General features: G+C 38.7%; 1 protein-coding gene and 1 long non-coding RNA gene across 6 annotated transcripts in view; one reads left to right on the top strand and one right to left on the bottom strand.

Annotated features, from left to right (window-relative positions):
* Positions 1-16,349, bottom strand: part of LOC131196408 (uncharacterized) — a 148,018-nt gene that overhangs the window by 96,852 nt on the left and 34,817 nt on the right. The window lies entirely within an intron of this gene.
* LOC131196407 (ras-related protein Rab-10-like) overlaps positions 6,962-16,349 on the top strand; it is a 34,759-nt gene continuing 25,371 nt past the window's right edge. For all 3 annotated transcript variants that reach the window (XR_009154713.1, XM_058179194.1, XM_058179195.1), the window contains exon 1: positions 6,962-7,297. Coding sequence is in view for 2 of the 3 variants with exons in the window: in XM_058179194.1 (XP_058035177.1) it covers positions 7,141-7,297 (157 nt within the window). In the remaining variant the exon portion in view is untranslated. The remainder of the gene's footprint in view (positions 7,298-16,349) is intronic.

Here is a 16,349-nt window from a genome sequence, read left to right on the forward strand (position 1 = left end):
AGCCACTTCTAATGTCAAGTCTTGATACTTATGTTTTTCAAAAAAAATGTAGGAAAACCAGATAGAAAGTACTATTGTACTTAAAGCAGTGTGGCATGACTATTGCAAAGTCAGATTGTAACTGGGAATATTCTTATTTGAGATGATTCCGGAAGTGGTGAGTGATTAAAAGCCTGAACCATTCTTGAAGACTTTTGACAGAATAAATTCAGATGCTTGGCAACTCATTCATATTTATGACCATTACTGTGTCTCAAGATATCTTGCAACCTTCTGACAAGCATAGTCAATGGGGAAGCCAGATTCACTTAACAACCGGGTTACTAACTTATCAATTGCAGTGATTCATTTAACAACTGTGGCAAGAAAGGTCGTAAAATGGGGCAAAACTCGTTTAACAAATGTTTCACTGAACAACAGAAATTTTGGGCTTAATTGTGCTTGTAAGTTGAGGACTATCTGGACTCTGACCTGAAATTTATGACATCTTATTAAAGAGAAAATAAGCAAAAAAACTTCCCAAAGTGCAAAAAGCAAAGAAGGCCAAGTGGCTGTTACAGATAAATTAAAAGTAGAAGAAAAGCTGAAGAGCAAAAATAGGCAAGGAGTTTATATCTAAATAAGATATTCAAAGAATCCCAAGGTAGTAATCAAATGGGAAGGACAGGATGTTTATTTAAGAAAATTACTAAAATCAAAGGAATTTTTAATAAAAAGATGGGAACATAAAAGAAAGCAAAGTTCTGTTGAAGAAAGATATAAAAGAGCAATAGTGTGATTATATGAAAGAACTGTGCAAAAACAGTCCCAAAATCTATGATACACACCAAGACTTGATCATTGAACTAGAACCAGACATTCTGGAAAGCAAAGTTAAATGGGCCCTAAAAAATATTGCTAACAATAAAGCTGCAGGAGCTGATGAAATACTAGCAGAATGGTTTGAAAACTTAGGCAGTTAACATGCTACTTGTCTGGAAGGAAGAAAGGAAAACACAGCAGTGGCCAAGAGACTGGAAATGATCAATTTATATTCCAATATAAAAAAGGCAGTGCTAAAGAAAGTTCACACTACCAAAAAATTGTATTTATTTCACAAGCTAGTAAGAAAGTGGTCAAGAATGGGAAATGCCAGATGTACAAATTTGATTCAGAAGAGGTAATTGTATCTAACAGTGCATTTGATGGATAATGGAATATTTGAGGGATAATGGAAAAGGCAACAAAATTCCTAAAAGATGTTTTTGCTTTTCCAATTATATGAAATCTCTATGCAGTGGGGACCAGATACAGCTCTCTGATTTCAGACTGTAGTAATTAGGATATTTTAGATGGCAGGATCAATAAAAATATTACTATCATTACTGCATGTTACAATTTTGTTTTTATCCTTGTATTTCATTGAGGTTTTTCTCATGTGCAAGGAATGCAGATCTTATGTAGACCAATAGTGTGATGACCCGGGGTGTGACACAAAGGCAAAACAGCCAGAGATCCCTTTATTATTACCAACTGTGCCCCCAATGTCCCTTTCAACTCTCCGGCCTGGAGAGAGCTCTTCCACCAACCTGTAATAATCTTTGGCTGACAATACTTCAGTCCCAAACATTGTAAAAGAAAACTTTCAACAAAAATATCCAACAAGGCAAGACCAGGTAATTAATCCAGCAGGGCAAGCAAAATAGGGAATTCCAGAAGTAGCAAAATAGGGAATTCCAGAAGTAGCACGGCAGTAAATCAAACCACTAGGAGGATGCCAGGACTTCAGATAAACACCAGATGAACTCAGTGTTTGTTCCCGACAACTGCCCCTCCCATTTGCCTTTCCTTTTAAATTCCACCAACAGCTGTGCCTTGTAAAGAAGATTGGGTCCCTTTCCTCCCTCGTAAGCCACGCAACCCACATTGCTCTCTTCTCCGTTCCTCTCTGCCCTGCCTAGGATGAGGAGGGAGTAGGCCTTGGTCTTCATCTGAACCCCCTCTCCCTTATTCTACCTCTCCCCTGCTCTGCCCAGCCTGACTTTGCACTTCCCCAGTTTCTTCCACAGCCAATGGAGCCACTCTCTCACTCTGTCAGCTGTTCCTCTCCCCCTTTGGATTCAGACTCCGACAGGGGCATGACAAATAGGTTGATATTCCTGTAGTTCTTCCACAAAGACTGCATGCCGGAGAGTTTGGATGAGAGGGAGAATGGGCTTCAACTCAGTTCTGGCAAGACCAAAGGAAGTCCATGTTTGACTCTGAATGGGGTTATACTGCCCAAGACACATGTGATGCAAAACCTGCGAGTTTTCCTGGGTTCACAACTCTTGCTCGAAAAACAGGTGGCAACTATGACTGGGAGCACCTAAACACAAGTTTAGCTTGTACCGGTATACCAATTGTGCCCCTTTCTGAATTGGAAACCTTATGGTAACCACTACCTTAATCACCTCCCCTTTAATTTACCGTAATGGGGCTGCCCTTGAAGAACATCTGGAAACTGCAACTGCTCCAGAATATATAGCAGCCTGGGGAACATCTGTGAATACACTTCTATAAAACTACAGTTCTTCAAGCTTTATTGGCTTCAAGTGGGCTTCCAGGTGAAATTTAAATAGCTCATTATTACCTATAAAACCCTACATAGTACCAGGCCAGACTACTTGTGAGCTTGCCCATCTCATATTGTTTTTGCTCAGCCCACCAAAGCCAACAGGCTGGGCAAATTTTTGGTCTCTGCTATCAAGCAGTGTGATTTTGGTGGATCCAAGAGTCATGCTTTCTCTGTTCACAGTGCCTGCTCTATGGAACATATATGGCCCCAAAACATCAGCGTTTTGCAAGGCACTAAAGACCAGATTGGTCCCTAAGGCATTTGGGCCAGGAGGTTAAGTGGCCTCTGCTGATTGACTGGCTTTATTGCTGTGTTGTTGTTGTTTTTTGTTTATAAATTGGGAAGTAGTCTTTTCTCAACTCCATATGTTATGTGGATAGTAGACTGTTTTAATTTTATTTGGGAGAGACAGGTTAATTCTTTGTATGCTGACCAGAATTACTGCTGTGAGATGGGTAGCCACATAAATTGTTTAAATAAACAAATAAAACGATGATTATATTAAAATTAATTAAAATCCTGGTGAAAGAGATGCCTGTTGGCTCCTATTCTACAGGCAGCTCATTCTATAGCTCAAAACAAAGCAAATGACTCTTTTCCACGTGTTGAATTAATAAACCTCTTACAGTGAAGGCATCTTCAGAAGGCTCCCTCTCTTATAAATCTTAACACTCAGACATGTTTGTAATACAAGAGGTGGGCCTTCAAACAGTCAGGTCTTAAGACATCTAAGATTTAAAGATTAATATCAGTAACTTAAATTAGGCCTTCTAAATAAAGTGGCAATCAATGCAGATATTTCAAGAAGCACAGTGCATTATTTCTGTATTTTGAACTGACTAGCACCTTGCTACTGCATTTCATGCTACTTTTCAGTACCCTTTTTAAGTTATTTGTCTATGTATTTCTCTTAATATATGCACAAGTACTTTTTCCCAATATGTTGAGATATGTGTGTGTGTGTATGTGTGTGTATGTGTGTGTGTTCATATATAGAAGCATTTCTATGTACCAATATGTAGATGACTGCACACACATTTTTATTAGAAACCCATGTTGCAAAACAGGAGAAATCACATTTTAATTCAGTTATGGGTCTGAAAGTCTGAAATTTGCTATGATCACATTAAAATGTGAGTTAAACTACTGACTCCGACATACTGTATTAGAACTATAGCTATCAGTGCAATTAAAAACATCGGAATTAGGAGGAAGGGTCTAGAAAGGCTAATAATATTCTGAAAGCTTTTAATATTTGTTGGAAGAAAAATGGAAAGAGTGTCCTCTTGTGGGTAGGAATATGAATAAAATGAAACAGAAAGAATAATAATTTTAAGTGAGGGACTATGAAAAACATACATAACAGTTGCGCTTTTAAAATTAAGCAGGTTTGTGTCTGACATCTGACTAAATATTGCAAATAGAACTGAAATAACTGGAACTGTACAATATAAAGTTAGTAAATAATCCATTTAGTTCCTGCCTAAAATATTGTTCCTGTTTTCTGCTTAGGTTTTCCCCATTTTTTGACCAGCAATATGCTCGAAAAGATATCGCAGCCACTAGTAATTCACATATATTGAGGGGGGAAAAGAATAGCTGTTGCCATTTGATTGGTTGTACTAGGAACTTCCGGTATATAGCTCCAAGCCTACAGACTCTAGATTTCATTATTCAAAAGACTTTTTCCAATAGATTTTAACAAGAATTAATGAGAAAAAATGTGGAGATACTTTCAACAAGTATTAACTTACTGGTACATTTCTAAATCTTATTTAATGCAGTTTAAGTTTTTGCTCTCTTCTTACGGTTATTTGTCTTTAAATGAGGACTTCAAATAGGAGTCTCTGGCCTGTTAGGTAGCAGCAACAGCTTTTTGTGACTTCAAAAAGCTAAGCAGAATCACATCTAGTTAGTAGTTGGATGGGGGACAAACACGAAGTAGCAGGGGTGTAGGCTACGGTAGAAAGTCAGAACAACCCAGAAGAAGGAATCACAAACCAGTTCTACATTCTTTGCCAAGAAAATAGATGACATGTATATGTTATCAGGAGCTAAACTTGAATCAAAGGAGGCTCAAACAAACTTTGGTGTTAAACCGATTATGATAATAGCAATTAATAAGTGGTAAAAGCAGGCGCTAAAATCTGCCTCTTCTCCAGGGCTAATGAGATAAGTCTATATCCTCTAACCTTGGTAATTAACCTTCTTACAAATTATCTGTTGGAAGAATTTGACTTGGGAGTTAACAGATTTACTACATACAAAATAATTTCCCCTTTTTGGCAAACAACTGCTTGATGTAACATTTGTAGCAAGCCATAATATGTATCTAGGAAGTTCTTCTTCTGTTTGCACATACATAAAGAAAAATTCAGCTCTATTGTATAACTACTTGTCTTTGAGCAACAGATTGCTATTTGCAGCTGAAGACTCAACCACAGCTCCTGGATTTAAAGGAGTTTTCACACACAGAGGCTGTACTTCTAATCCCATATTTAAGTGCAAATGGGGAAGGCCAAACCTTGATGTCCTGTTTCGGAGCTTCTCAGGCATATAACTGGCCTCTTCTTTCCAATTCATTCCTGCCCCTCCAATTCATTTATTTCATGTAATTAATTGCCTCCTCTATTTTCCATCCCCCATAATTGTGAGCAGATAATTTAAAGTTTCCCACCAGCAGCTCTCTCTCCCTATCTCCCTCAGTTACCTTTTACACATTCTTCTCACTTAGTGCAGAGTCAGTTCTTTGGTAGGAAAGTAAAGATTTACACAACTTTAAATTGGTAACTGCTGACTGATTAGTAGCACCTTTTTCCTGCCCTGCAAGGTCTTGTGCCTTCAAGCATCTTGTCTTCAGTTCTTCTAATACTGCTCTGCATAGTATTCAGTCCTAATCTATAAAAGAAATAGAAACTGAGCTATGTAATTTGAGGGGAGGAGATCTGAGGGGAGGAGATGACTGTAACTTTGTTGCTTGTATCCTTACAATTTATATTGATATTGATTGTTTCCTGATTGCTTATTTGTAGCCTATGACTATCATTAAGTATTGTAAGTGTTATACCTTGATGAAGGTATCTTTTCTTTTATGTACACTAAAAGCATATACACCAAGACAAATTCCTTGTGTGTCCAATCACACTTGGCCAATAAAAAATTCTATTCTATTCTATTCTATTCTATTCTATTCTATTCTATTCTATTCTATTCTATTCTATTCTATTCTACCCCATTCTGCTCTCAAGCCCAGTATTAAGACCTGTACCAAGGCAACTTACTTTCTCTACTGGTGCTGCTATGGAATTTTAAAATTGAGATTGTTCTGTATTTTATCAATGCCGCAAGTTTAAATACATATTTGTGTAAGATTAATTATATTGTGTCAGACCCTTTGTAGCTGTTATTCTTTTATAAAACACAACATAAATATTTGATTTTGTAAAAAAAATCATGCTGGTTATTCTCATATAGATTCATTTTTTAAGAATTTCCTCAACAAGATCTCTGTTGGCACATGTAGTGAAAATGAAAAAGGCCTATAGCTTTTCCCTACCATGACAGACCAAAAGAAAAAAGAAAAAGAAAAAATCAGACACCAGGTTGAAATAATTAAAGATGATATACATGAATGTTCATGTTTCACCAACTGCAGAAAACGTTTCAAGGAAATCAGTGCATTTTAGTCTCCTTGGAAGTGCAGAGGTAGGTTTCAGCAGATTCTGACCAGTTCTGGAGAACCGGTAGCGGAAATTTTGAGTAGTTCGGAGAACCAGTAGTAAAAATTCTGACTGGCCCCACCCCCATTTATTCTCTGCCTCCCAAGTCCCAGCTGATCAAGAGGAAATGGGGATTTTGCAGTAACCTTCCCCTGGAGTGGGGTGGGAATGGAGATTTTCCAGTAATCTTTCCCTGCCACGTCCACCAAGTCATGCCATGCCATGCTACGCCCACCAAGCCACGCCCACAGAACCGGTAGTAAAAAAAATTGAAACCTGCCACTGCCCCAGTGCATCTCACCCCATCAAGAGGGAAAAGCCAACACAGTTTTGGTGATGCCAAGCAACTATAGTACAAGCAATCCAAAAAGATAAGCACGCCCTGGTCTTCTTTCTGGCAGGTTTCGGGTGTTTATAATTAGAGCTCCATCACAAGTAGCCAGTTCCTGCAGCTCCCCAATGGAAAAGGGGAAAGAACTTTTCCGGTGGAGTTGGTCGAATGACCAATCTGCGGCTGCTCTTTCTAAGGGTTCTGTTGGAAAAAGGCAAGATGCCGAGAGCCCGTTCAGCAAAAAAAAGGGAAGGAACTTCGTCAGCTCGCCCGCCCAACATTTAGACAAAAGAGGAGCCTCGGAAACCGGAACAGCCCTGCAAACCCAAACTCTTGAGAAGAGAGCGAAGCCCAGCGACGGAAGAGGAGCAGCAACCGGCAACGCGGGGTCGACGCTTTGGGCGCCAATCGCGCCATCGCTCTAAGGAAGACCTCCTATCCAGCCACCCCGGCGAAGCCAGCTTTGATCGACGCCTACCTATTGCTGGTGGGCCATGGCTGAGGGGACGGGCTGCGAGGTGCCCAAAGCGTGCTTGGCCAAGATCGTGATGGTGGGGGATTCCTTCGTGGGGAAAACCTCGATCCTGAGGCGATACACCGACTTTTGCACCACCGCCTGCGCGCCGCCGTCCTCCTACATCACCACTGTCGGTGAGTAGTACACGCGCCCCGACGGCGCCCGTTTCCCGTGCCTGGTGCGCCCGAGACGCTCGGAGGAAACTCCCCTGGCCGAGCTTAAGCCTCGTATTTCCTTGAGTATGCGGACCTGGGGTTCGTTTAACCAGCGAAAGAGAAAGAGGTACCCGCCCTGTCCCGCCCGCTTTATTTCCTGGTAATCATAAACTAAAACATACACCCTCAAAGTCTATGGACAGTCTCAGGCATCCAAGTCCTGGTTGTCCCAAAGGTGTTTTTCCCCCCCAAGAGGCAACTGGACTTTCTGATATTTCTTTGAAGACGTTTCGCTTCTCATCCAAGACCTGTAGAAGCTTCTTGGATGAGAAGCCAAAGGTCTTCAAAGAAAAACCAGAAAGTCCAGTTGTCCTCTTGAAAAAAAAAAGCACCTTTGGGATACACCCTAAAAGTTGGTTTTCGCTGAGATTTCATTCAACGGGATAGGGCTGTATTCTGTCAACATCTGCAAAGTGTGAAATTTAACAAATTTGCGCTTGAAACCTTTGCAGCTCATACACATCACACTAAACTGCACTGTGGTTTATGTATCTAACTTGATATACTGCTAGTCTAGGTTTGGATCAATGTATGAACTCAGACACTGTGGCAGTAAATTATATTTTTCGACTTAGTTCTGGACATTAAGTAAGGAAACCATGACTTCACTTGTGGGGCATTTTCCCACTAGTGACTTACCATAGAACATCTTCCAGCATCACCCAGCCTCCGGGCAAATATAAGGAGTATTCCCATTACTGTTATATTGTCTCAACTCCTGTATCATTAGTGGGGAAGGTATCCCTGGGTGAACCCTTTCACCGCTATGTATATGTAATAAACAAAAACATTACAATCCCTCCTCTGTTGCCTTGGATGTAACTTTGTGCCTCTGCATCCCTGTAACTTTATGTGAAAGTGAATTGCAATCGTGGGCTTTCTTTTTTGGGAAGAAAGATCCAAGGTCTGAGTACGGATACCTTTTCCTAACTAGTAATCTATGACTCTGTGTATAAAACTCTAAGCCAGAATGTGATCTTTTGGGCTTAGAGATATACAAATTCAGCCAAGTGTATTATGCAAGCCATAAGAAAATGCATCCTGTGGACATAGCTCACGGATTTTTCCTCAGGTAACAGGTGAAAGGCTAGGGTCAGCTGCTTTTGTTGTGTACAAAATAACATATGGACTATGTTTTCAAGATACGTTAAGCTATAAATTTCTGTTAACAAGCACAGACCACCATTACACATGCACCTAGCCTTTTAAGTGAAATCTCCGGTTTATCATATCATCCGTAGTGAAATGGATGTTACCTTTCAGTTCCAAACACAAGAGCTTTGTCCCCAAGCTTTATCCTAGGTTGCAAATTCCATTTCAGTTTTACTCAAAAGGAGGAATGCCACATACAAGTGGGGATGGGTAATAAATCCATTAACTGAATTTTATTACTTATCATTTCATGCAAATAAAGTCATAGTTATGTTTGAACTAAGCATAAGTCAGTATTGTGAGCCAATCACATTTTCTCAGTGGTGGAATTCAATTTTTTTTTACTACCAGTTCTGTGGGCATGGCTTGGTGGGCGTGGCAGGGGAAGGACACTGCAAAATCTCCATTCCCACCCCACTCCAAGGGAAGGATACTGCAAAATCCCCATTCCCTCACTACTCAGGGAAGGATATTGCAAAATCTCCATTCCCACCCCACTCTGGGGCCAGCCAGAGGTGGTATTTGCCAGTTCTTCAACTACTCAAAATTTCCACTACTGGTTCTCCAGAACCTGCTGAATAGTACCCTGCATTTTCTCCTTTCTGTTTCCTATGTTGAAACTGAAACTAAATTATTTAAGCAGGGCAAAGTATGACTAGTCTATTTTCTATATGTGTTATGTAGCCCCTTGTTGGTGAGTTATTCTAAACTGGGAAATTACCATACATGATATTTTAAAAGAGCTTCACCAGCAAATAAACCCATGGTCCTGTCTTTGAAGACAATACACCGAACATTTTGATAGTGATAGCTGAAGAAGGAAAGATAGTGGATAAACACTGGTAAGTGCAATTATACATCCTTACAAACAGGATTATAATTGACATGGGAAATCTATTGCCAATTTTAATAGTATGAAAGTTAATTGTAACTATTGACCATAATCCAACCCTGAATTGGTTATGCTTATTAAATTGATTATGCAAGCCTAATTCTGTGCTTCATTGTGACCATGAAGTTTAAAAATACTTTATGCACGTTTATATGAAACATATATGGAATCCCTTTGATTTCTTTAATGGCATGAACATGTACTATAAATAAAACGACTCACTCACATATATTATGCTATTCCTCTAAGCAGTCTTCAGTCTCATTGATTTCAACTTGGTCGTCAAATTGAATAAAAGCTTCAGAATCTTTATGAGAGATAGATGAATTAAGGCTAGGTTCTGTCAATCTAATGTAAATAAGTTAATGAAGATTTGCTCATTATAGTCAACCCCATCTGGAAGTTTACTGTTTAAAGCAGCTATTGCCAGATCATTGATTCTAGAAAGGATAGTATCCTGGGGGGCGGGGAGGAATAGGCCCACCTTCTGTTAAAAAAGAAAAAAGGCAACAGGAACTCACTGGCAATTGGTTTTATGAAAGAGGAAGAAATTATTGAAAACCAAGCTGTTTGTAAAGCTTTGTAGATTTGTAGAGATATCAGTGTGGTTATCCTGGCAGGAAATCAGATTAATAGAGGAAAACAAACTGATGTACAGTACCTTAAGTGGCTTCTCATGTGTTTGACTTGAATTTCAGAAAAGGTATATTATACACCACCAGGTAAAAGATAATATGTGGGCAAAAAAGGCACAGGTTATAGTTTTAGATGCCACTCCATCCACACTGGAAGGTTTACAACACAACAGTCATATTAAAGGTAAAGGTAAACGTTCCCCTCGCACATACGTGCTAGTTGTTGCCGACTCTAGGGGGCGGTGCTCATCTCCGTTTCAAAGCCGAAGAGCCAGCGCTGTCCAAAGACGTCTCCGTGGTCATGTGGCCGGCATGACTAGACACCAAAGGCGCACGGAACGCTGTTACCTTCCAACCAAAGATGGTTCCTATTTTTTCTACTTGCATTTTTACGTGCTTTTGAAACTGCTAGGTTGGCAGAAGCTGGGACAAGTAATGGGAGCTCACCCCGTTACACAGCAGCACTAGGGATTCGAACCACTGAGCTGCCGACCTTTCAATCAACAAGCTCAACGTCCTAGCCCCCTGAGCCACCGTGTCCCTTTTAACAGTCATATTAAGGTAAAGGTAAAGGTTCCCCTCGCACATCCGTGCTAGTCGTTGCCGACTCTAGGGGGTGGTGCTCATCTCCGTTTCAAAGCCGAAGAGCCAGCGCTGTCCGAAGACATCTCCGTGGTCATGTGGCGTTCTCCTGGATGGACGGTTGTCTTTTGAAGAGCATTTGGCGACCATCTCCAGGAGAGCCTTCTACCAGGTATGCCTGGTTCGCCAGTTGCACCCCTTTCTAGACTGGGATTCCCTGTGCATGGTCACTCATGCCCTCGTCACCTCTCGCCTAGACTACTGCAATGCTCTCTACATGGGGCTCCCCTTGAAGAGCACCCGGAGGCTCCAGTTGATCCAGAATGCAGTTGCGCGGGTGATAGAGGGAGCCACTCGTGGCTCCCATATAACACCCCTCCTGCGCAAGCTGCACTGGCTACCCGTGGTTATCCGGGTGCACTTCAAGGTGTTGGTTACCACCTTTAAAGCACTCCATGGCATAGGACCTGGATATATACGGGACCGCCTTCTGTTACCATATGCCTCCCACCGACCGGTGCACTCCCATAGAGAGGGTCTCCTCAGGGTGCTGTCAGCCAAACAATGTCGGCTGGCGACCCCCAGGGGGAGAGCCTTCTCTGTGGGGGCACCTACCCTCTGGAATGAGCTTCCTCCTGGATTCCGTCAACTTCCTGACCTCCGGGCCTTTTGCCGCGAGCTGAAGACGTATTTATTCTTCCGAGCAGGACTGGCATAATATGGGTTTTAAATTGGATTTTAAATGGGGTTTTATATCATGCCCTTTATAGTTTTAATTTGGCCAAGGTTGAATAAGTTTTTTAAATGGGTTTTATTGTATATTGTATTGTATTTTTATCTGGCTGTTAACCGCCCTGAGTCCTTCGGGAGAAGGGCGGTATAAAAATTAAATTATTATTATTATTATTATTATTATTATTATTGTTATTATTATTATTATGCCAAAGGCGCATGGAACGCTGTTACCTTCCCACCAAAGGCGGTCCCTATTTTTTCTACTTGCATTTTTACATGCTTTCGAAACTGCTAGGTTGGCAGAAGCTGGGACTAGTAACGGGAGCTCACTAGTACAGAACAAATGTTTGGAGTCTTATTCTTTCCCAAATAGGTCAATGCAATGTTTTTTAAATTATTTATAGAAAATGGTTGTACACACATTTATTTGATTCTCATACACATTACAATTTAACAGTTCTTATTTTTGAGAAATCATTTTATTGATATTTTTAAGAGAATAACAAATATGCCAATATTGTAGCTGGAAGCTGGAAGAATATCAGTTTTGGATTCTGAGATTGTGGGATGCCTCTGCCATAGGAGAGGGTGATGTTGGTCTTGTTTTCAGACAGAAGATTGTAGTTAGTTAGGTAATGTGCTAGAGCCACACTTTAAGCTAGGACAAAAATATTTTTAATTTATTTTAGGTATAATTAAAATAACATTACCACAAATATGATTTTAAATTCTCTGTGCCTATTATGTACCAAAGCAATGTTATTACTATTGCCCAGATTCAATTTTTCAATAGAGATAGGGTGAAACATGATCCTTTGAGATCAGAATGTTTTGAACGCAAAAATCCTTTTGCTTATTTCTGTTTTGAAAAAAATAAAGTATGTATCAAAACAGAAGGAAATGAATCAAAGAAGAAAGAAGGTTTTCTGTATGGATGAAAATTCAACACAAGATTCACAGTAGGAGAAATTTTCAAAAAAAAATAAATCCAAATTAAATTAATTTTTCCTAATTTTCTTTTCCATAATGTCTATTCTTGAATTGTCAGATCTGAAAGTTCTTCAAACTGATTCTCAATTAGAATTTAAAAAATTAATCTTTGGAGTTGTAAAGCAAGGTTCTCAACACAAAATAGTACTTTGTATGTACCAAAATAAAGCTATCAAATTAATATTCTAGCTTTAAGGAAAAACTAATTGTGCCTATGGCATTTTTCAAGAGAAAGATCATATGACAGTTCACAAACATTTGCAGTGGCATGATAATTTGCAATCTGTATGCATGATAACATCTAACTATAATACTTCAGCAAGTTCACATTCAGTCTGGGATGAACAAATTCCTGTTATTAATTAAAAAGCCAATTTGCTTGAATGCAGAAAAGTATCATGCATAGTATATAGACTGTAGGATTGCATACATAGGGCAGGAAAAATATTTGATGACTACTAACTAAAAATTTTAACTCTAAGTAAAGAAGTTTAAAATTGAGGATAGAAACAAAGGGACTGATTAATATAACAGAATAGAAGACTTATGTGCTATTAATAATCATGAAGTTGAAACACTACTCATTTTAATAGTAATTTTACTAAAAATTACAATTACAACAAAAACTAATACAAACTAAAAAAGAATACAAAGAACAATAGAAGATGCAGAAAATGAAAAAGAAAAAATAGGAGAAAATAAGAATGTAATAAAATAAAGAAATATATAAAGAAATGACTTCCCCTTCATCACAATATAATCAATTTTAGTAACTTATCATGTTCTCTTATAATGCAACTATGTCTTCTTCCATCTCTTAACTATAAACAAATCCATAAAGCCTCATCATTTCAGTCTTGATTTCAGCAGAAGTCCTTTAAGGGTTACCACAGATAACAACATATTTATTTTAATCTTGATCAGATAGACCAACTTTATATTCCTTCCTTTACTTTTAAGTGTCTTGATCTTTATTCCCTTTAAACAGAGTATCTATAGAGGCAGAAAGTCTTAAAATTAAATTATGGGTCCATTGTTCAAAAACCTTCTTTAATATGTCCAATGTTAAAGTATTTTGCTTCATTCTGTATTTGAAAGTTGAGTCTTTCTCCTTAAATTGTAATTTTTAGTTCCTTCTAGTGTCAATTTTTTAATTAAGTGAGTTTCATTATGTTTTTAAAAGAATTATAATAAAAATATTTTCCCATGGAAAGGATTCATTTTAATTAATTCCAAAATCTCAATTCAAATTTACCTGGTCTCTTAATCTATTTGTATCTTTCTAAAATAAACGTTCTGATCAAAGTTCTTCTGCTGTTTTTTTTAATTAACTCCTTAAGCTTGTGTTTAAAACCTATTTTTTCTAAAGATTGAAGGAAACTCACCAGATGCTAAGCTGTAAAACCTGTCAATCCAAAGATTCCTAATAGCTGAAAGATTATTAATAAGCAATTTCCAAAAATGATTAGAAAAGGAAGTCTGTGAACCCAATGTTTTTTCAAAGGGGCTGACAAGCAACTGTCTGTAGCACTTCCGGACAATCTCAAGTCCACTCCTTGTCCCGAGAAAAACTATCAAAGAGCTGGTCTATTCACTGGCTCTTCATCGTGACACGTTCATTGCTCTGCTTTTCAGAGTCATCTTCATTCTATCATTTCTTCTCCAGAATCCAATACTCCTCCATATTCTGTGAATTAGATCCGTACTTGGAATATTATACCCAGATTTTGATATTTTAGGAAACACATTGACAAACTGGAGCATATCCAGAGAACAACCTATATATATATACAGTATATTAAGGGCCCCGAAAAGAAAAACAGGCAGTGCGATTACAAACAGTGGGTACCACTGTAATGCTTTTTTTTCCCTAGCACTTTTTTTCTGCAAATGCAAGTTTCACTATTTTATTTGGATGAATCAAGTGTTGACCCATTTGGTTGCGTGCAAGAGGAATTGACTGGCTGGTTTGTTGCCCAAGCCTGATCATCATAGGCTGAGAGAGTATGACTGGCCTTAAGACATCCAGCTAGACTCCATAGCCAAGGTAGGACTAGAACTTCTACATAGCCACTGGTGTCACGTTTCTGAGTCTCTTCAGTGGACCTGCACTGCCACACAAGTGCTGAATACTCTCCCTAGCACTGGGGCAATGAAAAGTCCACCATATATGATGAGAATATCTCAGCCATTGTCTGCTATTCACTAGCCACCCCCCTTTTTTTTCTTTGCTTTGTTTCTTTTGAGAATAACTTGACCTAGGATGGTGGGGTTTGGTGCCTTGGTTGCAGAAGAAGAAAGAAATCTTGGAAGTTAGGACAAGGCTAGAATGCCTATCAGTATGAAATAACCCACATTCTATGCAGAACAAATGTAGCTTTTTTTACAGAATCACTTCTGGAGTAGCAACTTCCAAAGATCTCTGGAAGTATTTTAGCATTAAGGAGACATGGGCGCATCATCAGTCTCAGATCAATGTGGGACATATGTGAAGGGGAACATAGTTTAATTAGATGTAATGGGTATCATTCTGATGGAGTAGTGATTCAGAACCTGTGAATCAAAGGATCTCAGCAACATAGAGAAGTAGTGGTATCCAAACTGAGCATTCTCATCGCACATGAGAATCGGCCTTCAAGTTTTAATTTCCCTTCATTTGACATATAGGAACAGTAAACTGCTCAATATAAATAGAAAGTCATTACTGCAATTGAAATGGAAAAGACAAAACCACTTCTTTCCAACCATGTTTTTGCCTTGGGCAAATATTTCTGCCACAGCTAAACTCTTCAAAATATTCTGATAGAATATCATATAGTTTGCTGAGGGCAATAAATGCACTCTTATATTTGATTTCAAAATCCAGCCAAGGTACCAATCACTCCTGGGCCATTTTGAGCAAAAGGAGCTATTCTCTTCTTGTAGCACCTGCAAGTGCTACACACCAGGATAAGCTGATGTGGGAAGAATTGTCCTATGACACAGCAAGAGAAGTCTATGATTTTGGAATGTTGAGTTATTATGTTGAGCATGACCCTGACTTTTTCCTCCCCAAATCTTGCCTCAACAACTCACTGATTCAACTTATCTGTTTGTCTCTATTGCTCCATTTCTTTTGGTTGCATAGCTTTTTCAAGGTTCTTTTGATGCATGACCAAAACAATTACCTGTGAAATAGATATAGATATACAAAGTATAATAAAATGAGTTACTTTTAGATTTGAAATAAAGGGACATAAACAAGCAGAATTTTCATTTAATATGACTGAAATGTTTATGCCTGAGCAATCATTTCAGTGTTAAAATAGATAAGATCCATAACATTTTATACTATAAATCAATCATATGGCAGTATCATATAAAGCTAATTCTTGAAGGTTTTAGATACAGCAGCTTTGTGCATGCTGTGGATTGATCTAGGCTTTTCAGCTAGACTTGATGTTTAAAAGGCCTATTATATATATGATTGGTTTTAAGATCCTCTTTTACAAATTGTTTTCTAGCTAAGGCATAGCTAAAACTAAGTGTGCATAGGTCAAAATCTGCAGACTGGTTGCTTACATTGGCTACACAGCAATGCACAATCTGCATCATGTACATCTGTTGTATGTCGGCTACAGAGCAATGCACAACCAAGTTGTAGAATGTAGTGTACATAGTGGAACAGTTGCTGGTGTGATTGCTGTGCTCACATCAGCATGGTGTCAGGATCCACGTCAAGAGCTGGATTGTGATTTTAAAAGTGTAATTTATTATTGTGACTTTTGTCTAATTTCTGTCCTTCGAAAGAGTGAAAAAAATTACTGAGGCACTGCTTGCAGCTCAAGCTATGATTCTTTTACAAGGAAATATGGTTTATGCTTATTATCTCTCATTCTCTGTTTTTCCCTCCTTGCAAATAATATTATAGGTAATAAGGTGTAGTCATGCCTTGCTCTTTTGTTCCTTATCTGAAAAATGGGCAATGGCTACCAGTCTCAGGACT

The sequence above is a fragment of the Ahaetulla prasina genome, chromosome 3 (assembly GCF_028640845.1).
Source record: "Ahaetulla prasina isolate Xishuangbanna chromosome 3, ASM2864084v1, whole genome shotgun sequence".
Lineage (NCBI taxonomy): Eukaryota > Metazoa > Chordata > Lepidosauria > Squamata > Colubridae > Ahaetulla > Ahaetulla prasina.